The 25,582-nt window shown below is 51.1% G+C and overlaps 1 protein-coding gene across 9 annotated transcripts in view; it reads left to right on the top strand.

Annotated features, from left to right (window-relative positions):
• Positions 1-3,263: 3,263 nt before the first annotated feature.
• GLCE (glucuronic acid epimerase) overlaps positions 3,264-25,582 on the top strand; it is a 34,000-nt gene continuing 11,681 nt past the window's right edge. For 2 of the 9 annotated variants that reach the window (XM_052671864.1, XM_052671859.1), the window contains exons 1-2: positions 15,599-16,275; positions 16,845-17,030. Coding sequence is in view for 1 of the 9 variants with exons in the window: in XM_052671857.1 (XP_052527817.1) it covers positions 5,930-6,129 (200 nt within the window). In the remaining 8 variants the exon portion in view is untranslated. Of the gene's footprint in view, positions 3,362-4,118; positions 6,130-13,796; positions 14,168-15,201; positions 15,323-15,598; positions 16,276-16,844; positions 17,031-17,085; positions 25,079-25,582 lie in introns of those variants that run through there. The other 7 variants (XM_052671860.1, XM_052671866.1, XM_052671862.1 and 4 more) reach the window with 7 other exon arrangements.

Genomic DNA, 25,582 nt, shown 5'->3' with positions numbered 1-25,582 from the left:
CTATCAGATTTTTGTATAAACGCAATTAACCTTTGCTGTTAAATTGTTGTTGATTTCATTGATATAACTATTAGGCAGCTCCTAATATTTGGCTCGGATGACATCTCGTTAGCTGGTGGCTTCTAATTAAGGGCCGGTGGTCATTTGTGGATGCTTTGTTTCATCTCCTGGTGGGGTGGGGATGGGGACATGTTGTGGGCCAGGGTGTCACACAGCTGCACGGGGCTGCAGCCTTCATCCTTGGGCACAGCCAAGGCATGGGCACGAGGAAGCAGAGGCTCAAAGCACAGGGAGAAGATTTGTTGGGGGTCAGGACAGCAGCTTCCTGGGCATCTGTGGGGTGCAGCTGGAGGGGCTGGTGGCAGCATGATCCCAGTCAGTCACTTATACTGGGAGGTGGTGATGTAAATGATGATGATGATGATAGTTTTGGTGACGGAGGTGACGACGATGATGGTGGTGGTGGCAGTGATGCTGATGAGAGATGTGGTGGCAGTGATGACAATGATGGTTTTGGTGCTGGAAGGACATCATTGCTTTTTGTGCTTTCTCTTGCCATTTCCAGCTCTGCTGCCAGAAGCAGCGAGCAGCGCTGGCCTCTCAGCTGACCTGTACCTAAGGGCTGCCATCAGCAGAGGATGCCTGGGGCTTTTCTTCCTCTTTCCTCCCCGTTCCATCGATGCAACAATCACTTTGTGGGCACCGTGGCAGGGGAGTGCTGTGTGTGCACCCTCAGCTCAGCCCCGCGTGTCCTGGCACCACGGGGCTCCCCATGTGCAGAGGCTCCAGCAGCTGCTCCCATCCAGCCGTACCACCACCCCACGCAGAGTTGGACCCACAGATGTTGCCATCAGCATCACCGCAGCGCGCATCCAATGCACAGCCCAGCACCTCTCTGTCCCCATGAAACTGAGACATCATCGACTGCCACTTAATTCCCACGAGCTATTTTTAACAGACACAACTTTCCCCCTCCGGCTCTATGGATGTTTGTGGGGTTGTAAATTACACCAGTGTCTGATATATATGGCTCATTCTGCTGCTATTGAGGCCGATGGAAATTTTTCCATTGACGTCAGCGGGAGCAGGATTGATCTCCATGCGTGCACCATTTGTTCCTGAGGTTTTAAGAATTCATTTCCTTCCTCCATTGCCAAAGACAGATAGCAGCCGTGGAGGTAGAGGAGTCATCTAATAACCACATATTAATACATGAATCATCAGCTCTGGGCCTGGCTCAGGAGAAGTCTGAGGGGGAAAAGCGTCCCGACGTGGGGCTGTCTGAAATAAAGGATTTCACCAGCACGGCAGCTAATCTGCAACGAGATAATAATTGCAATGTCAATTTTTTACACTGGCGTCAGGACCACGGCTTTTAAGCTCTATTTAAATGCATTACGGCGTGCGGGGCCTCAGCTGAAATCCTTTACCCAGCACTGGAACAACGGCATCCATGGTATTTGTTTGCTGTGTGCAAGTGGTTGCTTTCAGACACAGCCCCAAAACAAGCAGGGGTGGCTCCTGGAGGAAAGGGAGAGTGCAACTGCGACCTGTGGCTGTGCCAGGCTGCCTGCTCCCATGGCACGAGGCCTCTGTGCAAAAAGAGGGGAAGCCAGGAGCAGCGAGCCCCGTTATCTCCAGATCTTTTTGTGCTTCACCCCGTGATTTTGTTTTCACAGTGTGCGACAAACAGGACTGATGAATAACTGAGACAAAAGTGCAGTGTGCATCTTTGTGTCACCATGGGAACAATCTGTGGGCCAATTCCAGAGGAGAGATCCTGCCCTGCAGAGCTGCAGCAGCTGAGGGCTCTGTGCAGCACATCCCCGCCATCAGTCCATGCAATGCAGCACAAGGTCAGCATCCATCCCTTTCCTCCATGCCTGCTAAAGAGCAGCAGTGAGGCACAGAGTGATGCACACAACTGCTGCCTGGGCCAGGGCACGGCCAGGCTGGATGTGGCTCTGGGCAGCCCGGTCTGGTGGTTGGAGACCCTGCACACAGCAGAGGGTTGAAATTGGATGATCGTTGTGGTCCTTTTCAACCCAGGCCGTTCTCTGATCCCATGGCCATGCTGTGCAGCAGTGCTGGGACTTCCTTGCATTTATCCTGGAGAATGCAAGGCCGAAACTTGTGCCTTGCAATCGCAGGGTAAAACAGTGGAAGTCTCGTGGCAATGCTGGGCCTACTGTAATTACCTTCCTGGGTCTGCTAATGAGTAATGAAGATGATGCTCTAATTAAGGCACTGCTGAGCGTCTTCTTACTCCGTTAATGTTAAACTAGCGAAAGGTCAGTCCCCCAGCTCCAAACAGAGCTCAGTGAGCCTGTGCAGCAGCAGGTAATCTTGAACAACACAATAATTGCAATGCACACATTTACACCAGCACTGCAACCACACCTTTTAAGCTCTATTTATACGCATCGCAGTGCATTATCTTCCTTTGCAGGAAGCTGTGTGTACCATTGTGCAAGGGGTCACAGAGGGCAGACCTGCGCAGGATCCGGCCTTTGGGCAGCCAAGTGCTATTGCACAAAGCAAAACAGCTCTGGAGATCTGCTGCTATAGCAGCAATGGGAACCTCAGCAGCCGTGCCTGAAGTAGGGATGGGAATTTGGGGTCTGGAGTGCTGAATAGGAACAGGTGATGTTCAGTTCATGCAATAAGTGCTCTTATAGCAAGAGAAAGGTACGGTAAAATTGGCAAAAGGTCAAGATTGCAGGATTGCAGACATGGGCAGGTCTGAAAAGGAGTGCATGTAAGGGACGGAGCCCTGGAAAAGAGGGGGATTCCTGCATCACAACAAAATACAAACAAAGCGCCAGTTCCACAGCTGCAAAATGAATGTCCTGTTCCTGACAAACTTTTTTTTCTGGATTTAAAAAAAAAAAAATGCAATTAGTTTAATTATGGGGGGAAAAAAAGCCTGTTTACACGCCTGATCTTCCCGGCGCCGCAGGGGTTAAAGCCGCGCCCCGCGTCCTCCCGCGCCCGCGCCGCCACGTGCACGTACCAGAGGGCGTGGTGCCGCGCAGCCAATAGGCCGCGCCCTCAGCCCGCCCGCTCCCCCATTGGTCGGCTACAAGTCCCGCCCCTTCGCTGTGCTCTCGCGGGAAGTGCGGGCGGGGCCGCGCCACCCCATCCCCGGCTCTGGGGTTCCGCCAGGCCTCGCTCTCTCATTGGTCAGAGCTCTCGCCGCGCCCCACCTTACCCCTGCGCGGCCAATAGGAGCGAAGAGAGCGAAAAGGGCGGAGCTCCCATTGGCCGCGCGGGGACAAGGCGGGGCGCGGCGCTCCCCGCTCCGTGCGCCCCCGCCTCCCCGGCGCTGGGGTTCCGCCGGCAGCCAGGGCCCGGCCCGCAGGTAGGAGCGGCGGCACCGGGCCTCCACCGGGCCGGCAGCGCGGGGCGAGAGCGGCGGGGCCGCACGGGTTAGGGACGGCGAGCCGATGGTTGCGGCCCTGTGGGTCGGGCGGTGGGATTGCGGGGGAATCGGGGTTAACGGCGCAGCCCCATCCCGTGCGGTGCGGGGCTGCGGCTCGGGGATGCACGCGGTGCTCGTAGGGACGTCCTGGGTGCAGGCGGGCGTGCGGGCTGTGTGTGCCAGCTGCACCGTGTCTGTGCACAGCCCTGCTCCAGGCCCTGCACGTGGGTTCCTGCAGGGTCTGTCCTGAGCGGACGGAGCCGCCTGGAGCACTTTGTATCGACTTCGCCCTACGACAGCGCAGATTGGGTGCGTTTGTGCTCGGAGCTTCCTTCGGCTGTTCTCTGGTTGCCTGTCCTGGAAGACTGCAGGGCGGTTTTGTGACGGATCTGAGTGTTAATAAATACAGCCTGCCTCGGAGCAAAACGTGGACGTTGCAGAGCAGATATCCCATAGGTGGGGGGAGGGGGGCATCGCTGCACGCAGAGCGAGATCTGCCAGTTCTTCCAAGCGGTGTTGGATTCAGCAGAGCCTCAGATACACAAAGAGTGGGTTTCTTTGGTCGGTAGGAGCACGGGGCATTTGGCTCCTTCCTTTAGATGCTGCGTGTGGGGAACATGCTGATTAAAAGCTCTTTGAGTACAGCTGGTTGGAGCTGGCTGAGCAGAAAGGTTTTCAAGGCTGTGATGTGCTGCTCTTGGCTGTTATAACACACCTTAATTATGTTCAGTACTCCTGCAGTGGCTGCTTGCTCTGTTGGGACACAGGTAGGAAATGGGGGGGGGGGAATGCTGTGATCCATGTGTATCTAAAGGTGCTGTTATGCTTCAGTGGAGGGCTGAGGATTCTGATCCAGGCAGTGATTGATGTGTACAGCTGAGGCCAAAGGTTATCCAGGTGCTCTCTGTAGCCATTAGAAGAAATGACTACTTTGTTTCTGAGCTGGAGGATAACTGCCACAACTGCACGGTGCTGCCCTTCTCAGGCACGATGCTGTGTGAGACTCAGCATTGGGGCACTGTTGTGTAGCAGTGCTTCTGGAATGTTTTTCTTCGTTAAAAACCTGAAATAACCAAAAGCTCAGGTGGGAGCAGTGCCCTTTGCCTGGCCCAGCCTGGGCAGTGCAGTGCTTTGACAGTGCAGGCGAGTCCCTTTGCTACAGGAATGCTGGCAGGCAGCCCTGTGGGGGCACAGGGGGAGTTCTTTCCCTTCTCAGGAGATCATAATGTCTCTGTCTGCATTAGGGTGGCAGCAGTTCCTTTTTTCACATAGTCAATAAAAGTATCCTCCAGCAGCGGCCGGCCCATGCTGCCCCTTTGTGTCACACAGCTGAAATTGAGAAGGGACCCGAAATGATTAGAGTCTGGCTGGAGGCCCAGAGAGACGGAGAGCTGAGGCTGGCAGCGCTTGGCAGGAATTCTCTGTAAGACAAGCGTCCTCAGCGCTTTCATTGTGCAATTGATTCCTTAATAGTAGCGCTCCCATCTGTAGTGCTGCACCTACAGCTGCTCCACAGGAAGGTAGGGCTGGGCTGGGCACTGTCCCTCAGCAGCTGTGGGCTCACTGCTGTGCAGGAATGCACAAAGTGGGGAATAACTGTGCACGTATTGAGCGGGAGGTGAGCTGGAGGCAGGCAGAGGTGCTGTGCTGAGGTGGAGCTGCTCTTAGGGGCAGCTCTGCCCAATGCCTCTTAGTGGTTTTCTTCTTTTTTTTTTTTCCTCCTTGGATTTCACTGAAGTTAAATGTTCAGAGAAAGAGAGCTACTTTACATTTAATTGAGGCAGAAGATGAAAAGGCAGCTGCTTGCGGTGGTTCTGAACCGGGGAACTTTACTGCTGGGGAATGTTTTTGATGAACTCCCTTTCATGTCTGAGCAGCAGCCCAAACTTCAGGATCTCATTTCTGAAGGCTTTCAAAGCCGGTTGAGTCATCGGTCTGATCCTGCGCCGCAGACCTAAGATGTCGGAAGATGTCCCCATTTTTGCAGTGTTATTATCTTGTGCTATTAATGCTGAAATCCTCCTGCACCCCCGTGAGATGTGGGGGTAAGGGCTGCCTTGATGTGCTGAAGCCCAGCGTAGGGTACAAACCAGCTCCTCTGTGGTCGCACTGGGATTTTCACGTAGCATTTTGCTGTTGTGTTGCTGCTCGCTGCGTTCTCTCCCCATCCTGCAGCTGTTCCCTGTGCAGTTTGACCCCATCCTGAGCCAAACCCTTCCTTCCCAACCCTCTCCCTCTGCTTTTCCTTCTGCCTTTCACCTCCTTTCTGCTTCTTCCTCCTTGGCCAGCTCTGTGGCACTCAGACAAAGAGTGACCTTCCTGTGCTGTGCCCACCTGCAGCCCCCCCAGGCACTGGCAGCAGCTGCAGGGTGCAGCTCAGGGCAGGACGGTGCTGCTTTGTAACACTTGAGCTAATATTTACCCAAGCGTACGGTTGCTCCTGAGCTCTGTTTCAAACGTTAAATATTGAATTTGAAATATTGGAAGGGACAGATAAAATGCACGCTAATGAGAACCTTCCGAAGGAGGCTCACTGCTAATTCCAAAGGAAACGATGAGCTTTTAATTAGTGCCTTATCTCAAGTATGCCACCTTCTCCTTTTTTGCCTCGTTTATATTGCTCGTGTTATTAAAGGTCAGCTGGTGCCCCTGATGTGGTGTCACCTTGTGCCTGCTGAGCTGCCAGCAAACGCACGGACCCATGGAAGGTAATGGGGAGAGGTGGAGGGGTCTGAAGTGGGGATGCAAGGAGGGTAGCCTGAAATCTTCTCGCGAGTGGTGCCTGGTGGGGAGGGCAGAGCTTCTAAAGTGGCTTCGTTTGAGCTGTGTTTTCTACTCTGCTTCTTGCCGTGGGAAATGAAGTCTGTTACAGAGGATTAGAGGCTGGTTTTGTCCCTTGCAGTGCTGAGGATTTCGCTGTGTGCTTCAGTGATAAGTATGAAAAGGTGAATGTGTTTGTTGAGAGAGTCCCTGTGCTGTTCCTGTGCAGGAAATGCGGCTGCTGTGTGTTTATTTTTGTCTTTTTAATTGCATTAAGGTATGGCAGGAAATTCCAGAAAGTCCCGGAACAAAGGAGAAGATTTATCAGCAGCTGATTTCCATCCATGTGTTGGTAGGGATGGCAGCAGCACTGTGACACTGCAGTGCCTCCACTCCCAAAATTTCATGGGAGAACCTGAAGGATTTTGATAGGAAAAGAAAGGAAGTCTAAAGATAAACAGGATGTTTTGCTACTTATTTAATGAATGTTGGGCTTTGTACAGAAACCTTAACAATACCAGGTGTGTTAGTTCATTCCTATGAAACAATGCAAGGAAATGAAGTTGGTTCCTCTCAGTCGGTTTAAGGGCAAACCTTCATCCCTTGCCTTCTTAAGAGCACGTTAATGGGTTAAAACAGTCATTAATGCCTGGGTAAATCCTCTGTACCCATTGCGCCCTACAGCTGCTCCTGCACTGTGCTGATCAGTGGACCTGCAGCATTCGGGTTGGGCTTCCAACCCCACCTGAGTTGTTGAGTTCTCTTGGGATTTACCTCTTTTAATTACATATTAATTAGAATGGAGCTGTTTCAAGTAACCTTTGTGCTGTGTTTGGTGTTATGTTTTCCACCTTCCTGTTTCTCACCAGGCTCTGTTGCTTTGCCCCGTGCAGTTTGATGTCATGTGAGCAAACTGAACCAGAAGTGATGGCTGGCTGTTGGCTTCGTGTTTTCTAATGGATTGTTTTGAGCAGAATTCAAAGGGATGTAAGGATTAGTTGCTAAATGGCTTATTGGGCTGCGTCCCTAAAAACGCATTTGCAGCCAGTTGTCATTAACGAGCTGAGCATAACGAGCTGACCTGGATGTGCTTAATTGCTGAGATCTGTGCAACTTCAGAGATGCCACACATCTCTGTGGAAGCACTTCTCAAGCTGACAGACTTACCTCAAAACTGCAGTGGTTTGGATGGAGGGTTAGGGTTGAATCTATTTATTGTCGTCGTCAGTTTGATTTCCGTTTCTGCTTTTTGGTAGGCAGAGATTTTCTCGAGTGTGCGTCGTTACAAACATCAACTTGTGATCTTTGAGATGTTGCAATTAAAATGTCCTGAAGCTGTAGCTTGTGCTGCCCTGCTGGAAGGTGCCAGGCCACAGAGCTGTGTGCTGCTCGGTGGGTTATCTCACCCTCTGCTTTTCTGAATAACTTTTTGCTTGTGAAGTGTTAACTGCGCTGTGCATCTCGAGCCGAAGGACTCATCAGCTCTTGCTGTCCCTGCTGCTTAATGCAGGCTTTCTTAAAGCCCCTAAGAAGCTTTGCTCTCCTCACGGGGCTTTCGGTGTCTCTCCTCCTAATGATAAATGTCAACAAACGAGATCAGAGCATCTCCTGCAGCAGTGAGGGAGCAGCAGTTCTCAGTATGGTTTTTCCGATAGCCTGCTTCTCTGTGGAGCTGAGGAACCCAAATAGGTCACATAGAATCATAGAATTGCTCGGTGCAGCAGAGCTGAGTGTTCTGGGGCCCATCTGGGTGGGCTGCAAGGGAAAATCCATGCATGGTTCTGCATGGGAGCAGAATCGTCTGTCCCTGCAGTCACTGAGAGGCTCCTTTGGTGCCAGGGGCTCTTAGCAGCGATCCCAACCATGGAAACACAGCCACAAAAAGTGCCCAAAATGCCTCTCCATCATCTTGTGAGGTTTTGTGCCTCTTGGTAATGAAGGCATAATGAGCAGCGCTGTGGTTGTTCTGCAGATGATGACGATGAAGGATGAGACATCTGTGGGAGAACAGGGAGGATGGCATCACTTGTGTGGTCACGGTATTTTTAAGATCCGTTCTTAAATTGGGTTGTGCACCTCTGTTCTGTTCTATTTCCATGGCTGGTGTGGAGTGTGGGTTTTGTTGTCTTTTGTCCTTGCATTCTTTCTGCAGCCGCCATACAGAAGGTGAGTTGGGACACAATCTTGATGATTCGTTGAGCCCAGAACGGAGGTGTTTGGCTGTCATGCTGGCAGCTCAACTCCTCCACCTCTTGGTGGTCCCTGGCTCTGTTTTTCCTGCAGTCGGCATTCTTCCAGGAGAAAAAAAAGAACCACCCAAATTTCAGAGGAAGCCGAACTGCCAGTGAAGCTACTCATGTTGGGTGGGCGGCAGGAAGCACTCTGTTGTGATCTGCCATATGGTAGCACCGAGTTTAATCCCCAAACCCTACCAGCTTTGAGAGCAGTGATCTGCACCGCATGCTGCACACGTGGCTCGTCGTGCCCCTGGGGCAGCCCTGGAGCTCTTCTCAAGCTGCTGTGTGGGTGCAGGTTGGCCCCAGCCCCGTGGTTCCATCCCCTGTGTTCATCTCTTGGAGCTGGTCTGGTTTGAAGGAGTGCCAGCATTGCCCTGCACACACTGCATGGTGAGCAGTGGCACTGAGGTGGCCTCGCCTTGGGCACAGGGTTTGGGCATCGCAGTGTAAAAAGGGCACAAAGCTGTGGGAGAGCATCCAAAGGAGGAGATGCAGGGCTGGGGGTGGGCATGGAGGGCACAGTGTGTGTGGATCAGTGAAGGTCTCCGTGTCTGGTAGGGCAGCCCTGCAGCTCCATCATGAAGTCATAGAATTGCTCAGGTTGGAAAAGACCCTCAAGATCATCAAGTCCAACCTTATTACTGTAACTCTAACAACCCACTGTTAAATCATGTCTCTGAGCACCGCGTCCAGATGGTTTTTAAACACCCTTGGGGATGGCAGCCCTGCGGTTACTCGCAGAGGGGCAGATGCTGATCTGGACCTGAAGGCACAGCATGGAGCTGTCGGGGCAGGTGGGATTGGGGGCAGGCTCAGCCCCACAGGGCTGTGGGCACAGCCCCGAGCTCGGGGAGCAGTGCACACCATTTGGGTGCTGCTCTGTGGGTCCAGGGGTTGGGCTCCATGATCCCAGCGGCTCCCCTCCAAATTGGGATGCTCAGGATTTCTCTCCCATCCGTTGGTTGATGCTCGCTCCTGTCCTGGTTGCCACATGCAGCAAGTCCTCGGCGGCTGAAGAAAGTAGGGCAGTTATTTCTGAGCACGATGATTAATTGATAAACGCTGCCATTGTGTCGAGGCGAGGTGGATCTGAGCGTGGCTGTTGGGAACAGAAACTCCTGGCAGTGCACAAACCCCTTTGCAGGGGAGATCCGGGAGTAAGCAGGAAGGATTGTTTGTCGGCGTTAAGCTTTGCATGTTTGGAGATATGTATTTTTTTTCTTTTAATGTTAAATAGATTTAGAACAGAAAATCTTGCCTGCGTGTAATGCTTCCAAAACCCTCGCAGATGGGGAACTTTGTTTCCAAACATCAAATGCTTCAGCTGCTTAATGCGTGTTTTTAAGCACCAGCAGCCCTCTCGGAGAATGTTCACATTAAGCCTGCTGAGAATTAGGCTTTTAGAGGAAACATTTTTAATATTTTATCACAAAAAAAAAAAAAGAAAAAAGAAAAAAGGAAGAGTTATGGAGAACAATGCAGCACTTGGAGTAAAACGCAGCACAGCGTTGTGGTGGAAGAGGTGCTGTGATGAAGGTTGCATGGCAGTGCATAATTGTGACATACTTCCATGTTCTCAGCTATTTGCAGAAATGAAAGACGGCGTTCTACCAACCTTCCCCCTTTTTTACTTCAGCTTCCCTGCAGTGGGCTGTATGGCACGCACTTCTCACGCTGTGCACATCCCCAGCTGGGTGCACGTGGCTGGAGCCAGGTCTGAGCTCAGCTCTTGCTGTGGCTGCTGCTTAAGATGAGCACCTGTGATGCAGGTGGTGAGATGTTTCTTGCTCCATAAGGACCTTGGGCCATTGAAACTTTTTATTTTCTTTTCCACCAACCAGCTACAAACAAAACTGGTCCTACTGGTTCCAGCCCTGCCGTTAAATTTCCATGGGAGCGAATGGAGGAGGCTGGCTGGCTGAGATACGGCTGGTGACACACTGTGTTTTAATACCCAAGGAATTGTTAACAAGTTCCATGACTACTTTGGCAATGAATTCAAGCTCTGAGTCTGTTCATATTGCTAATGAAGAAAGAAGCAGAGTTAAGCTTTCTTCACAAAATGTTGCTGGATAAAACATATCTGAGGTGGTGCTTGGCTTGACTTCTGCCACTGCTTCCTTCCTCTTTTAGCAGCTGACGGATCTGCCAATAGGGCACTCCATAAGCATTTCCCAAAGGGGAGAAGTTCCTTGGAGTCTGCATGGGGTTTCTTATTCTCTGGTTTTTGCTTTAAAGGTGTGGGACTGTAGGGTGCACCCAGACTGGGAATTACTGGGGCTGGGAGAGAGCCTGAAGGCAGACGTTTGTGTGCCGATAACCTGCAATTTTTCTCACTGATCCTGTAAGTATTTTCTGATGTCTGCAGGCTGTGTTGGCTTTTCCCAAGTTGTGTGGGGTTTGTGGGTGTCAAGAACTGCAGGGCAAGTCAGCTGAATGGGTGCTGAGGTGTCCTGTCATACAGCAGGGCATGCAACCAAGGCCTCTGTTGTGAGGACATCGCTCTGCTCAGTCAAGCTGCTGCCTCTAACAGGCGGCCAGCCTGCAGCGTGCTGCTTGGTGAGCACAGAGTTACAGCCGTTTGAGGGCTGGGTGTTGAACCCTGCTCTCTCCAGGAAGCTGCTGCCCTGCTGGCTCTGAGGTTCTCTCCCTGCATCTGAGTGCCCTCTGCTGGAGCTCCTTTCTCTTCCCCGCGATGAAGTTCTGGCTGCTGATTGCAGAGGTCCTGGGTGGCGTTAGGTGCAAATTCTGCATTCCTTGCTGCTTGTCACCCCTTGGTATCTGGGTACTCTGCTGTTTGTGATCGTTTCTCTTGGGATGTGCTTTTAAAAGGCTGCTTCTGCTGTTTTGCACACACAGCTTCCAGCCTGGGTGGATGCAAGGCTCTGTGTGCAGCCCTGGGAGCACAAGAGCGGGATGTAATGCAGCCAGCATCGCTGCGGGGCCAAAAGCTGACACTGCTGTGAGTGGGGGTTCTCCTGTGTGAAGCTGAAGTCACTTCTGCTGGGATTCTGTGCCCACACGTGGGCAGGTCTGTCTGTGCTTCTGCTCACAGGGAACCTGCCTCCAGGATCACTCCATCTGAGCGCATTTCTTGTGACCCTATCGAGAGCTGCCATGTAGAACAAGATTGCCCTGAAACAGGCACTTTTTTTTTTTTTGCTTGCTCTAAATAGCAGCTTTTGCATCGCATCGCAACCGGGAGGAGCAGACAATGTGGGGCTGAACGCTGGCAATGCCAGCAGCCGGAGGTGGATGTGCATGGAGGGGATCTGCAGCTGCTCGGCGTGGGTGCAAGCGGGTGGCTGTGAGCCAGGCTGCTGCCTCCTATAGAACCCCCAAATCCTCTGTCAGCAGGAAGCGAGTTGGGGAAAGCTGAACCGCTGGCACTTAAAATGGGCAGAAATCAGAATGGAAACCGGCTGCTGAAATGCGTATTGATTTGCATGGCATTAGTGTGGCTTTGTTGCATGTGGGTTCAGGCAACACGGAGTTCCACGCCTGCTTTCAGTGTTTGAATATTAATGCCATCCTTACACCGAGCGGTTAATTGGATGCTGTTGCTTAACGACCTTGTTTCAATTGGGAAGTGCTCTCAATAAATGGCAAACATCAGCGTGAGGTTCTGCACACTGAGAGCAGCCCAGGCACCCCAAGCAATCCCCAGCCCTGGGCAGCATCCCTGAACTTTGGGACTCAGCATCAGATCTGGTTCAGATGGGAAATGAGGAAATGCAGCTGGGAGAAGTAATTGCACGCCGTGTCTGCAGGCGTGGTGCAGTGTCACGAATGCACGACAGCTGGGAATGGAGTGGGATCTTTTTTTTTTCCTCTTGGTGATCTCAGGCTCTGCAGGCATCTCAGAGCTCTGCTCTGTAGGACACGGAAGGAAAATAGGGACTTTTACTGCTGTGTTCATAGGAGCAGAGTAAATTCCTGTCCTTCTACCACAAGGAATCAAAAACTTTATTTTGATGTTGAAAGCAGGTTTGGGAGCAAACTGTATCTGTTTCCCAGGTCCCTGTGTGCGTGCTCTTGCCAGCTACTAATGACAAAGTCAGGCATTGGTAGGTGCGTGGTGCATGGCTGCTGCATTCAACTTCATCCTTCCCTTTGGTGCTTGGCAGGGCAGCATGCAGACAGCTGTCACTTGTGCCTGTTCTGCTCCCTGTCCCCATTTGCTGCTGTCCTGATGGAGCTGGCTGTGCCCAGAGCTCCGTCCCTGTGCCGGATGCACCACAGGGATTTCTCTGTGCTGGAGCTGTGCCCTCCTCTTGCTGTGTGTGAGTGCTGCCAGGCTCGCCTTGCCTTCCTGCCAAGGGAGCTGGGTGCTGCACCTGCTTGGCTGCTCCTTTAGGCGCTCTCCTGGGTGCATTTCCAGGCTCTGCAGCTGCTCTTCCCACAAGTCAGGGGCGGATGAGAGCAGAGCTGGGCTGGGGCCACGCTCCAGGCTGCTGGGGATGCTTCCTGCTGGTCCCTGGGGGCTCAGCCCAATTCTTGGCATAGTGCAGGGATGGGGGTCTGCCCCACCTTCTGTGCAGAGGGGCTGCTGTGGGGTTTTAGCCATGTTTTAGAGTGGAGTTGTTGATGCTTAGATACAGGAATGCTTCTGTGCACGAAGGCAAATAGCAGGCATGCCCCAATCCAAACTGCCTTTGTGTCGTCTCAGTTAGGCACATCGTGGATACTTTGATTTCTTTTAAGGGCAAAGATACAGAATCATAGAATCCTGAGGGTTGGAAGGGACTTTTGAGGGCCATCTGGTCTGACTCCATTGATGTATGGGGTTATACCTATATATATGGGCAGCATCTTCCAAATGCGTATGGATTGGGCAGAGCTTAACCTGTGCAGTGCTGGAGGCCGTTGTGCTTGAGGAGCATCTGTGGGACAACCCCAGATCTGTGCCCAAGGGCTTCAGGAGGAGGAATCTGCAGGTGCAGAAGGATACTGGGCTGAGTGGTGGGCAGGGAATGAGAAAGGTGGTGAAGGAGCAGCCTTTGGAGGCCCAGGAAGCAGCCAAGCCCTGTTCCTAGCCTGGATACTGTTCTCATAGGGTGAGAGCACAAAGCCTGGGAGATGTCTTTTGAAGACAACGCTCCGAAGGATTGAATAATAAAAATGTGTCTCTTGGGGAAGGCGAGCAAAGCTTCCTGCTGGATGCAGCAGGGAAACGCTGCACAGTATTTAAAAATAGATGTTCTGTGCAGAGTGGGTCTCCTCTTCTGGAACCTGGCTGTAAGGAGAAGGCATGCGGGGCTTTGTTGGTTGGGTTTTGCTTTTGTTTGCTTCCATTTCGAAGTAAGTGCCAAGAAAATGAGTATTCTGTTGCGAGGATGTTTTCAAGGCCGTGTATTTATATTTTATTCTTTTTTAAGAGGATCGTGGAAGACAAGCTGACAATTTAATGGGGCGTGATGCGCGAATACAAGCGTCTGCGTGGCTGCGTTTAATCCATTAAAGGAGAGAAAAGAAACGGTGGTTATCAGCATTCACGAGGCAAGGCTTGGGCTTAGTGCGTGCAAAGCCTTGGAGGGAGACCGGAGGAGTGCTCCCACTGCTGCAGAAAGCTTCTGACAGGCGCAGCATCGCTGGAAGTACGGCTGTGATTGTGAGAGCTGCCTTTGTTCGGTCCTTGGAGCCTCCAGCGAGGGATGATGGGCACACGTCGGCGCGGATGCTGAAATCCATCTCCCTGAGCTAGTGTGGGAAAATGATGCGTGGAGGTGGTGGTTATTTTTGAATCCAGGTGTGTATCAGGTAGCTTTTCTGATCAGGAAGAGCAGACTTGGGGTTCCTGAGTGAGCCTCCTCTTGTGGAGCCGGGTTTGCTCTTAGCAGAGGGTAATCCTTTTAAAACAGGAGTGCTTTGAGGCTGACTCCAACAGAAGAGTTCTTGTTCAGTTTCGGGCTGGGGAGGGCCGAGGGGGCTGGCGGGGAGCTGATAATGATGTAATTCAACACGCCATCCCCAAGTTGAGAAAGGGCAGAGAGTGCTGAAGTGCTGCTTTAGGAGTTAATTACACGGTGTTTCCAGGCTGTATGGTGTTCTGATTCCTGCTTAATCCGCCTGTATTTAGGATGCTGAGTTCGTGGCGACCCATTGCTATTTAAAGAAAGTTTTGGCCACGTTACGAAATGCCATCCAAAACCTTCCAGCCTCAGTGGCACTGCGCCTGGTTGGGAAATATGCAGAAAGTAATAAAGGAGATGGAAACACCTCCAGAAATCTTTTGGGCCCGGTGTGTGTGCTATAAATAAAGCGCCGTGGTGGAGTTTGGTTCGTTACGAGCTCCCTTAATGACTCCAGAGCCCCTGCTGCTGCTTGGATGCAGCCAGCTGTGATGCCTTTCAAGGTTAGGCTCCGGCTTTTGCTTTATTAGCTTTTCGGTTTATGTTCTTCCACTTGTGCTGTTTCTCAAGTGAAACCAGATAATGGTTCTGCTAAACCCGAGGTCCTCCAGCACGGGCTTTAGCTTGGAACTGTGCAGGGGTGCATAATGAAGGCGCTGCGTCAGGCAGATGTTGGGATTTGCTCTGCGACTGGGGCGGATTGTAGGGGAGAGCAGACCGGGTCCTGTGCTGCTGCCTGGAGGAAGTGCCATTTCTGTCTTGATCCTTCAGTGATTCCGCGTGTCAGGAGCTGAGCCTTGAGATTCTGAGCAGGCAGGGCTGAGTAAGAGGATTTCTGCGGATAGAGGAGAAATTCAGCTCCAGCGGCTGCTGCACATCCTTAAGTGCGTCGATTTCTTTTTTTTTTTTCTTTCTTTTTTTTTCCTTCTCCCCTTCCACATCTCCCTGTGGGAAATCGGAGAAGGAAATCACTTTAAATCGCTAACCTCTCAATTTTGGAAGTTGAAAATACCCGAGCTGCATTAGAACTCGGAGAATCCCCTTTGCTTAAGGTAAGCAAGGAGCCAGCCCGTGCTCCTATGGGTGCATGCATCCGCTGGCACAGGGCCGGGCAGTGATGTGCTGGCAGTGTGCTGCCAATGGATAACCCCCACCGTGCAGCTGCAGGAGGCGCAAGCTGTGCTGGCTGTGGGCTCTCAGCCCGCCTCGAGCTGCTGCTGTGCTGCTGCTGGGCACTGGGGCACCTCTGTGCAGCTTCTCTCCTCTCCGTCTGCATGGTGAGTGGGTTTGGGACCTCGTGTGGGATGCAGGGGTGTGGAGGGCTCCGAACCCTTTGGGGCAGCCCTGGGTGCAGGTTGGTGCTGCAAGGGGAACCGTAGGCAGCCCTGATGCTGTTGGTGTGGGATCCATCGATGACCGAGTGCTGGAGTGCGTAAATACGGCTGTGAACGATGGAGGGGAAGGTGGTGCGTGAGAGCAGGGCTGCGTGCTGCCAGCCTGGCTGCTTTTATGGGAGAAATATGCTAATTACCTGCTTTGGTGTGTTGTGCAATTAGCCACGCTCCAAGCATCAGCTCTGAGCACAGGAGGGCGGGTTTTAACCTGTTGTGCCGACCTGGGTGTTTGGGATGCCATACAAAACACAGATGTTGTTGGGAAGCTTGGCTTTCCCTGACTTTCCAGAAGAAGTTTCTCCTCTTCTCCTTTTAGCAATTATTTGCTCGTTTATTTGGACTATTTGTTTATTTGGCTAATGCGTTCATTTATTTGGGCAGTTTCTTCACCAGTAATGCTACATCCCACTGCACACAACCGTAGGAGAGCTAATTCAAAAGAAGCAAACTGGGGCTGGGAAAACCTTTGTGGGATTTTCCCCCTCGTGTCACAGCCCAGAGATAAAAGCTCCTTTGCAGCTGAGAAGTGATTTCAAAGCACTTTGGGATGATTAAAGGAAACTTGAGGCTTCTGCCCAGTAATTAATCCACGCTGCTGCCTACCAGTGCTGGTGAGTTGTGTGTTGCAGCCTTGCTGGTTGGATGGAGCACGGTGTGTGTGCACCCAGCCTGGGAGCTGTCAGCTCGCATTATGCAGCGCGATGCTCCAGCTTCAAATCCTCCTCTTGCTCTTAAACGAGCAGAAAAGAGTGTTTAGCAATGCAAATCCTCACACTGGAGCAGACAAACTCGTTGGGAAGTTATGATGTGTTTGCACCAAGCATCCATTTTGTGCCGTGGCACCAGGCCTGCTTGCTGCTGGGTCCCTCGTGGAGTTTCCAATTGGTTGCTTGCAATGTTTGTTCTCCCATGTGTCAGCCTGTGCTGCAAGTCTGCCCTGGAATCATCTGACTTGTGAAACTCATCACCTTCCCAGCCCTTCTCCAGCTTCACTGATTGCAGAGCATGTTTTTTATTAACATCCAGGCAATAGAATGGGAGAGCACGCTCCTGTTTAGGAGGGGAATAAAGTTTTGCTGCCAGCTTTTAAATCTATATCCTCCTAAATGCACTCAGCGATCTGCTGATGTGAGCATCGTGAGGTTTTTATATTTAAAGTGAATTCTTTTTTTTTTTTTAGGATGAAAGTAGTTGAAGATGTGAATGGTGAGGGATGGGTGAAATTAAGCAGCAGCACCATTGATGGCAATCTGCAAAGCTTTAATGTGTTAATGCAGCTGGGTGTTATGCATATTTAACAGCAGCTTGGTTTGAATCCTGAAGAAGGACAGAGGTGTTCTGATTCGTGTCGTGATGCTGCTCTCCTGTAAGCAATGGCTGGGATGGAGCTGTGCTTTGAAGGAGATGCTGACAGTTATTTTGCTGCTGCTCCAACTGCATCAGCTATAATTGCCCCCAAGTTTGGTATTGGTTTAAAAAAACAATACTGGGAGGGTGGGTTAAAGAATGATGTTTGTAAGATCTGCCAGCTTTGTGTTGGCCTTATTTTGCCTTTGTGAATTATTCAGTTATTCAAGGCTGCTGTAGTGCTGTATTTAATAAGTTTTAAATGACATTGAATCCGTTAATGTGATGGAGGAGCAGGGCTGGGGGGACTAATAATTAATCCGCAGGGGGAAGAGCAGAAGAGAAGCTATTGCCGTGGATGGAACAGCTTGTGTGGTGTGAGCAGCCAGGAAGGTGGCCCTCAGATCACCGAGGAGATCTGGATTTTATGGCTTACTATTTCTGCCTTGTCTTAATTAATTCTAATCTCAGCTAATTCTTAACAAGCAGCACGTGGAAAAGTTCTTGTTTCAGGTTCTCCTTAAGACAGGCCTGAATTGGGGCATCCTGTGAGCATCCTGCCGCTGCTGAGCCCAGTTCTGCTTACCTGGTGGAATGAGACTTGGCTGCGGGCTGGTAATTGCCTCTTATATAATTCCCGTGCTGGAAATGGAAGCTGCAGCTTTCCCTTTTCCTCCTTACTCTGTAAGGGTGGTGAATGGCTGCTAACTGTGTGTTAAACCACTCATTAGGAGGCTAGGGCATGGTACTGGTGGGTAGGTGATGTTGGGTTGCAAACGCGAAGGCACAAGGAGCTCAGCAGGTGTCTGTAGCTCAAACAGAGCCAGACAGAGCCTTAAACTGTCCCACAGCTGTTAGAGCCCACAGACCATCAGCCTCAAAGTCAGCGCAGACAAGAAAGCGGTGACCATTTGCTGCCTGCAAAAGTGCTCCTTTGCAACTGCAAATCTGACGCCGTCTTCCTCCTCCTGCCTTGGAGAGCGCTTCTGAGCAATGCCAAACAGTGCAGGTTGGCTGCCCCCGCAGCACTCTGAAGGCTGGAAAGTGTTGTGTGCTCCTTGTGGGGGTCTTGGAGGTCTGTAAGCACATCTTGATGGCAAGGCTTAGCACTAATGGAGCAAAAGGAGCTCCTAAGAGCAGCACAGGGGAGAAGAAAGGATGCCTTCACCTGGGTGTCCCTGGTGGTGGGGAGAAGGGAGGGCATCCGTCTGTCTTCCCCCTGGCCAGGCACACATGAGACCCGACAGGAGCAGCATTCTGCCTGCCTGGCACTGGAGGACATATCCTTGACACGAGGTACCTTAGCACTTTGTTTCATTCTGAGGCTTCCAGCTAATTACATGGGCCAGGTTGTGTGTGAGTTGCAATTACCTTGACTGATGGACAACAATCAGCTTTAACACACGTCTTCCATGTGTTGGAGACGCTTAATTGCTTACTGTTTTTTGACAAAGATGTTGCTGCTTTCCTAATTGGGTTTCCCCTGCCTTCTGCAAGCACCTTCATGCAACCCACAGCCACTCCAGCAGGAGCGTGCAGCCTTTCACCTCCCCATGCACTGACAATGGATGGAGTCAGCACTCTCCAGCAGCTTTGCTAATGGCACCTTGCTCACATCACTCTGCAGTGATGGTAAATGCTCATGGTGCTCCTATGCGTATGTACATATGCACAGAATATTAAATGCTTCTAATTGAGCTGAAGATGTTGACTTTGAGAATACCTTTTATCAAGAAGCTTAGCAGAGCCACTCGCTCACAGTGAGCGGTGCTGTCCTGTCTGTGCAGTGTGCTCTGCAGTGCTGCTGGATGTGTTCGGTGTAAAAAGTATCATCAGCAAAACTATTGTTGGAGCTAATTGCTAACTGGATGGCTGTGTGTTTGCAGAATTTTTTGGCCATGCTGTCGCTGGTTGCTCGTTAGAAAAGCACTCGTGAAAGGATGATGCTGGCAGTGCTGTGTTTGTGAATGGCGGAGCTGGGATTAATAGCACCAACGTTCTAAAGCAGATACAAAGCAGCCATAAATCCACTGCAAACACCGAGTGCATGCAGAGCAGGTGTTGTAAAGTTCCGGATGATGCTTGGAAGTGTTTTGCTAATAAACCATTTTTATGGTGGTGCGATGAGGTGTGTCTGCAGGGTGGTTCTCATCTGAGCAGCTCCTTTGCCTGCAGCGATGCCGTGTGGTCAGGGTGGGCGGTGATGTATGGCAGCGTTGTCAGTCCCAGCACGTCTTTCTTAATTTATTTTCATTAGATGGATGCCCTTACTGTGGGACAGATGTAACCCATCTGTAAAGCAATCTCTGTGTTTGTACACGGGTGGATGCAGCGCTCCTCCCTCTGTAGCTCTGCATCTCTGGTTACAGTGCCACGGGTGGAACCAGGGCTCACTGCTGCTTCCTGCACTGGCTGCCCCAGCTCAGCACGGTGCTCAGTGAGGCTTCAAGGCCAGCTCAGGCTGCTTCAGTGCTGCCCCTGGCCTTCCTAGTGCTGCATCTGAACTATGGAGGCATCTAAGGTTTCCCAATAAATGAACCCTCTGAGTGAGTGTTCATCGAGCACAGACTTACTTAGGCTTCTTGAATCATAGAATCACAAGGTTGGAAACGACCTATAAGATCATCTGGTCCAACCGTCTCCTCATCACCGTTGCCACCACCAGCACTAAACCACATCACACAGCACGTCATCCAGATGCCTCTTGAACTCTGCCAGGGACAGTGACTCCACCACTTCCCTGGGCAGCCATTGCAGTGCCTGACCACTGAGAGAAAAAGTTCTTCCTCATGTCTGAAGTTCTTCCTTATGTCTAAATGGAGCAAAAGATTTTTTTTTTTTGAATGCAAAATGTTTCATTCTGAATGTATTTCCCTGGAGTAAATAACTGCATTCTCTTGCAGGTTTTGCTAAGGATTATTATTGTTTTCGGTAAAAGCTCTATCCGAATCTTGAGCCTACAGCTGAACCTCTGCCTGTCTGCAGAGCAGCTCGGGGCTTCCAGCCTTGGGATGCCCCCTGGCACTGAGCACTGCAGCTGTGCAGCTGTGGGATGCAGTGCTGGTTGGGCACGGAGCCACGCTGACCCAAGGCGTGAGAACATTCTGCTCTCAGTTTAAAGCTGAAAGCGTATTTATGCTCATGTAAGATCTGATAGTTGCATTTGTGGAACAGAGTGGGAGGAGAGGTGGGTGACCATGGATTGCTCTGTCCTATTCAGCTGCAGCGCTTGTTTGGGACTTGTGCTTTTGCCGTGCAAGTGGGTGAGAGTCACGCAGAGCCAATGGAGAACATCCTCTGCGTGGGCTGCCCTGCTGCCCCAGGGTCCCAGACAGCACTTCTTGCCATTGGAAAACACGTGTTTTTGGAAAAAGCAAGCATCAGTTGAGTCATATCCAATTTGCTGCGAGTCATGCTCAAAAGGTCAAGTGTGCTGGTGTGTAGCTAAGCATCAGAATGTCCTTGGGATTGAGTTCACGTTCAGAATGATTCTGAAAGGCCTTTGGTTTTTGTGGTCTTTTTGCTTGTAAATAGAATTTCTGCACATGTTGATTGTTTTGGAGATGCTTTGTAATGAAGGAGTTCTGAATTGGGCTCTGAAAGCTTCCAGTTCGCTTTGCTTTTCCCCAGAATAGCAAACTTGATTGCATCCTTCCTGTTTGTTCCTTTGTACTCTGAAATCTTCACATTGCTGCTACAAGCCCAATAGCTGCCTACCTTTGCGGGGGAAGAAGAATTGGGCTTGTTGATGTTTCACAGCAATTTACTTAAAATAGGGAAGAAAAAAAAAAGCCAACTCCTACTTCTGCAAAGCCAGAAGCTGCTTTGGAAAAAAGGGGTAAGCAGCAAAAGAATTTCTTCTAGCAACAGGAACAGATGTACAAAGTGGTGTTGGAAGAGAGTGCTTTTCTTCTTGTGCCGTGTGTGCCAATGCAGATCTGTCCATTCCTTGACATGGTTGGGGGGGGGGATGCTGATGTGAGGTGGGTTCCAAAGGTTAAGCAGTCTCATCAGCAAGAGCTGTGGTGTCCAGTTGGGATATCTGTAACTTGTGATTTGTGGGGTTGAAGAACCACATTTATGGCTGTAATTCAGCTGGTTCAGAACTCATTACTGTGTAGGGTGATGCTGTGAGGGGAGGATGGCAAATGGGATTCTGAGTGCAGGCACAGAGCTGCTCCTCCATCTGAACTTCAGCACAGGTCTCTCTCTGCACGTGTGAGTTGCACGGCCCTTGTTCCTGTCCACGTGGGGTGACTTCTTCCCTTCCTGCAGCTGCATGCTGCAGCTCCATGTGATGGGCTGGGCACAGCTGCTTGTCCCCATGCTGGGTGCTTGGGGGGCTGCAGGTCACTGTGGGAGAGCAGAATCCCAGAAGGATGCAGGCTGTCCTTGCCCTGGTAAGGAGAAGGCAGCACATGAAGCAAAGCCACGGCCCCTTAGACTGGGTTGGAATGAAACCAACTAGGAAATGAGGTAAAATGGTCCATTCCCAAAGAAACACAACCAGCCAGTTGTTCACATTGAACTGGAATCTCAGAACTCAGCACAGCACAGAAGCAGTGGGCAGCAGTGCTGCCCCTCTCCCCAGTCAGTGGCTGTGGCATTCCCTGAGCTGCTCCTCCCAAAGAGAGGTGTCCCCTGGAAGTGCTTCATGTCCTCCCAGCACTCGTTCTGACCTTTCCCTTCTCTGTGTGTGTGTGTTAGCTGTTTAACAGCAATCACCTTCAGTATTAAATAAACCACAGTGCAGGATGACTCGCAGCTGGAGCCGTTTGCATGGAGCGACTTTCAGCTCGCTTTTATATCATTTCTAATTTTACTCTGCCCTCCTTTCTCATCAGCTCTTCTGAGGAGCTGAAGTAGAAGGGATTAGGAGGAAAAAAAAAAGGTAGCTAAAAGGCTATCTCTCTGTTATACCTTATTACATGCTACCTGCTTTCGTGGGCTGCATTCTGGAAACCAGAACTGAAGTTACTGTGGTGCAGTACATAGGAGCTGGAGCTGCCTTTGCCGTGAGCTTCAATGAAAGCAGCATCTGTGCTTTAGCTTAGGCTTCCTGTACCAGTGCTGGGCTGCCTTGTCAGCTCTGAATAGGAAAAATAGGAAAAAAACTAGGCTAGGGTTAATGGCAGTCTGAACACGAGCTCTGGGACAGGTCGAGCAGGGGGGTTCACAGCTGTGGGCTGGAGACCTGTGGTCCCAAGCATGGTACATGTCTGGTCCTAAAATGAGGGACCTGTGCCTGCTCCTACGGGATAGCATGGGAGCACTGGGAAGGTACTGGGAAAGCAATTGCAGTCCGAGCTTCAGAAGCTTCCTGGGAACATCGCTGTAATGAAGTTTTGCAGTGCTTATTGTCGTGCAGGTCATTTCCTTTGGAAATAGTTAATTTTGCTGCAGCTGCTATCAGCAGCTCTGCCTAAGCCATTGTCTGTGCGCAGTGCTGGCATTTGCCATGCGATAAAAACAGGGTGCTTTTAGCCAGTTTCTGTGACTTAAAACTTGTCTTATTTATCTGCTGTAAAGCACCGTGCTCCTTAACCTCTGCTTTTTGCATGGGGAAAGAAGCAGTGATGCAGCTTTGAAATACGTAGGAGTGTGAACATGAATGCTTGGTGCTGATAGCAAAGGTGCAGCAAAGCAGCAGGTTTGGAGTTTGCAGGAGCTCCAAGGAGAGCGATGCACGGGGATGCTGCATGCACACAGGCAGGCATGCCAAATCCTTGCCAGATGTCTGAGCTGTCGTTTGGAGCACGCTCTGTGCTGGATTCTTGTAGGCACTGTCATGAGCTGGCAGCAGAAATGCCTGCATCTCTCTGCTCCGTGGCTCTGTTGTTTGTGCATGGTGCTGGGAAGGAAAGCGTGGATCCCTGAGGTACTTCCAACTGGGGTGTCCCAGTCCCAAAAAGGTGTTGTGTGGGACGGCTGGAGCTGCAGAATGTACTGCTGATGGTTATGGAATTATGTGACAACGTTCCAACACTCCTGATGAGCCAGGAGCAGCGATGGGGCAATGTGAAATGATTGTGAAAACTCTTCTGATCCCAGCTTCTGTGTTTTTCCATTGATTTGCAGTGAGGTTGCATCGCTGACAGAAGCAGCAGCAGCAGCAGTGCTCTCCTGCAGCAGCCACCTTGGGGGCTGTCAGAGGATCGGATGGTTTTGATGTTGCCTCGCTTCTCAAAAACAAGGAGAGCAAAGCTTTGCATTTTAGTTCACTCCTTGAGGTTTTGCAGTAGTAAATGCATAAGGGGTCCCATGAGCTTCGCACCCAGCTCATTGCAGCTGATACCAGGCTGAGCTGATACCAGGAGTTCCCCTTGCACCAGGTCTGTGTGCTCCTGTCCCCTGCTGCTGAGGCGTCCCTGTGTTTAGCTCAGCTTGTGGCTGGATGTCATCTGCTTGTGCTCTATGCTGTGATGCTGTAACTGCGCTCTCCTTCCTTTCCATTATGGTTTGGCTGCTCCGTGACTCTGCCTTGACACTTCCCCACCATTGAGATGAAAGTCCTCGTGGCTGACTGCAGGCTTCCATCAGCAAGGCAGTCTGAGGATGTGAATTAGCACGCTGCTGCTCAGAAACCCTGTGTATTCTTCACATTTTAACACTTCTTTGTAGCAATTCTGCATTGCAGAGCTCACATAAGGGTGTTGGGACACGATGCGTTGCGAGAATCACAGCTGCTAACTGCTCTGTCTTGCACCGACTCCACCAATCACTTAAAATAACTTGTGCACAAAAATCCCTCTTGTGCTCAGATGCTGATCTGCTGGGAAAGGCCAACTGCTGCTGCATGGGCATGGCTTGGGCAGAACATGTGAGCATGCAGTGCACAGGTCGGCACCAGGACGAGGGCATCCCACCTATCCATGCAGGCAGCACTGCCCCTCACTATGCTTTACAGGTGTAAAGAGAGGACCTCACCTGTGTGTTCTGGTGTTGGATCCCACGCTTCCTTCCAAAGCCTGAATGCACAGACTGGTGAAATGGTTCTGTGGCACTTTGTTAATCTGTGCGGTAACGGTGCAGTACTCGATAGTTTAGGAAGAGGCATTGCAATGCCTCCGTGAGCAGCAGCCAGATCTAGGAGTTATTTGTGCCGTTAGGGAGGGGTTTAATAGCTTAATCCATCTGGAAAGCAAGGGGATTGATTGGACTGTACGATGAATGGGCTGATAATTAGCACAGCAGTCCCTCTGAACCACGCACCTCGGTAAGGCAGTGCGGCACACAGCAGGCGCTGAGCTGGAGTTCTTAGCAGTGCACTATGGCACGTTTACTGGAAGAAAAAAGGCACCTTGGCAGTGCTCTGATGGGTGAGTGCTGTTTCAGGTTCAGGAAAGCGGCCTGGCCAAGGCACACAGAGCAGTTGTGCAAAGAAATGCCCCTGAGTGCATTGCTGGCAGTGCGGGTGGGTGCCAGCCTGCCATCCTCAGCACTCATCTGTTTCCTTGGTGTGCACTTCAGATTGCAATTACACTTTGGAGCTGCAGTTGATTTTCAGTTAGTACGGGCTGATAAACGCCCTTCAAAGCGTGCAGTGTCTGCAGGGTTTGAGAAGGAAGACCTGTGCTTGCTGTATGGGGTGAGAAACACGAGTATATTTGGATGCTTTGGGATTGTGCTGCGGATTTTTGTGCCAACAGCACCCCCAAAAAAGCACGATCAAAAAAGCACTGCCACCACCACTGACAAACAGAGCCCTATAATGAGTGCATCTGACGCTGAAATGAGATGCAAATCTCCATTTCTACCAGAGGGTCACTTGGGTGTCTGTAGGTGCTGTGCCTTTTTCAAGAGCTGCTGCACAGCAGTAGGCGTTTCTCCTGGTGCTTCATGGGTGTGTGGGTATGGATGAAGCTCTGTAAGGTTCTCGGTGCACTGGGAAGCTGTGGGGTGGCCTTGTGGCTGCAGTTTCTGTATGCTAGATCCTTCCTGCCCAGCAATCCAGTGAGGATTATACAGCAGATCTGTGTTGAAGAGCCAGTGGAGGGGCAGAGCCGTTAGAAGTTGGAGCCTTTCACCAGTATCCCATTTGCAGACAGAAGAAGGCTTTGGCAAAAGGTGAGAAGTTTTGATAGAATGGTTTTCCACAGTTACTAAAAACAAGGCCTGAGTTCTTTATTATTGTTTTTTTTTTTGTTATGTAACACCAGCATTTCATTGCAGGAAATGGAAAAGCAGGCTGAGCCGCGTGCGTGGCCAGGTACGCCTTTAGGTCAGGGCACGTATTGAAGTTCTGCTCTTCTCTTCTTTAAACGTGGGGTTGAACGTGTGCACAGAACTGCCAATCTGAGGCGGTTTTTCTCTCTGTTCTCAGCAGCTCAGTGTGGCACACAGGCTTCAAAGTCAGGCGGTGCCTTATCGCAGTGCAGCAGGAACCCAGCTCCTCGCTGGGAGCAGCGCTGTGTGTCCCAGAGCTCTGCAGCTCAGTCCCTTCTGATCCTTGTTTGAGCACGGAGAGTTTCCATGGGAGTGCCCTAAACTGCTGCCAGCACCGTGGGTTGGGGAAGTAAGTCGCCTTGGGGTTTGTTTTTCTGAGTCTTCCTCAGCTCCTGTGGGGCTGGG

Source organism: Tympanuchus pallidicinctus, unplaced genomic scaffold (assembly GCF_026119805.1).
Source record: "Tympanuchus pallidicinctus isolate F22 unplaced genomic scaffold, pur_lepc_1.0 scaffold12, whole genome shotgun sequence".
Classification (NCBI taxonomy): domain Eukaryota; kingdom Metazoa; phylum Chordata; class Aves; order Galliformes; family Phasianidae; genus Tympanuchus; species Tympanuchus pallidicinctus.
This window is presented reverse-complemented; position numbering and strand designations above follow the sequence as displayed.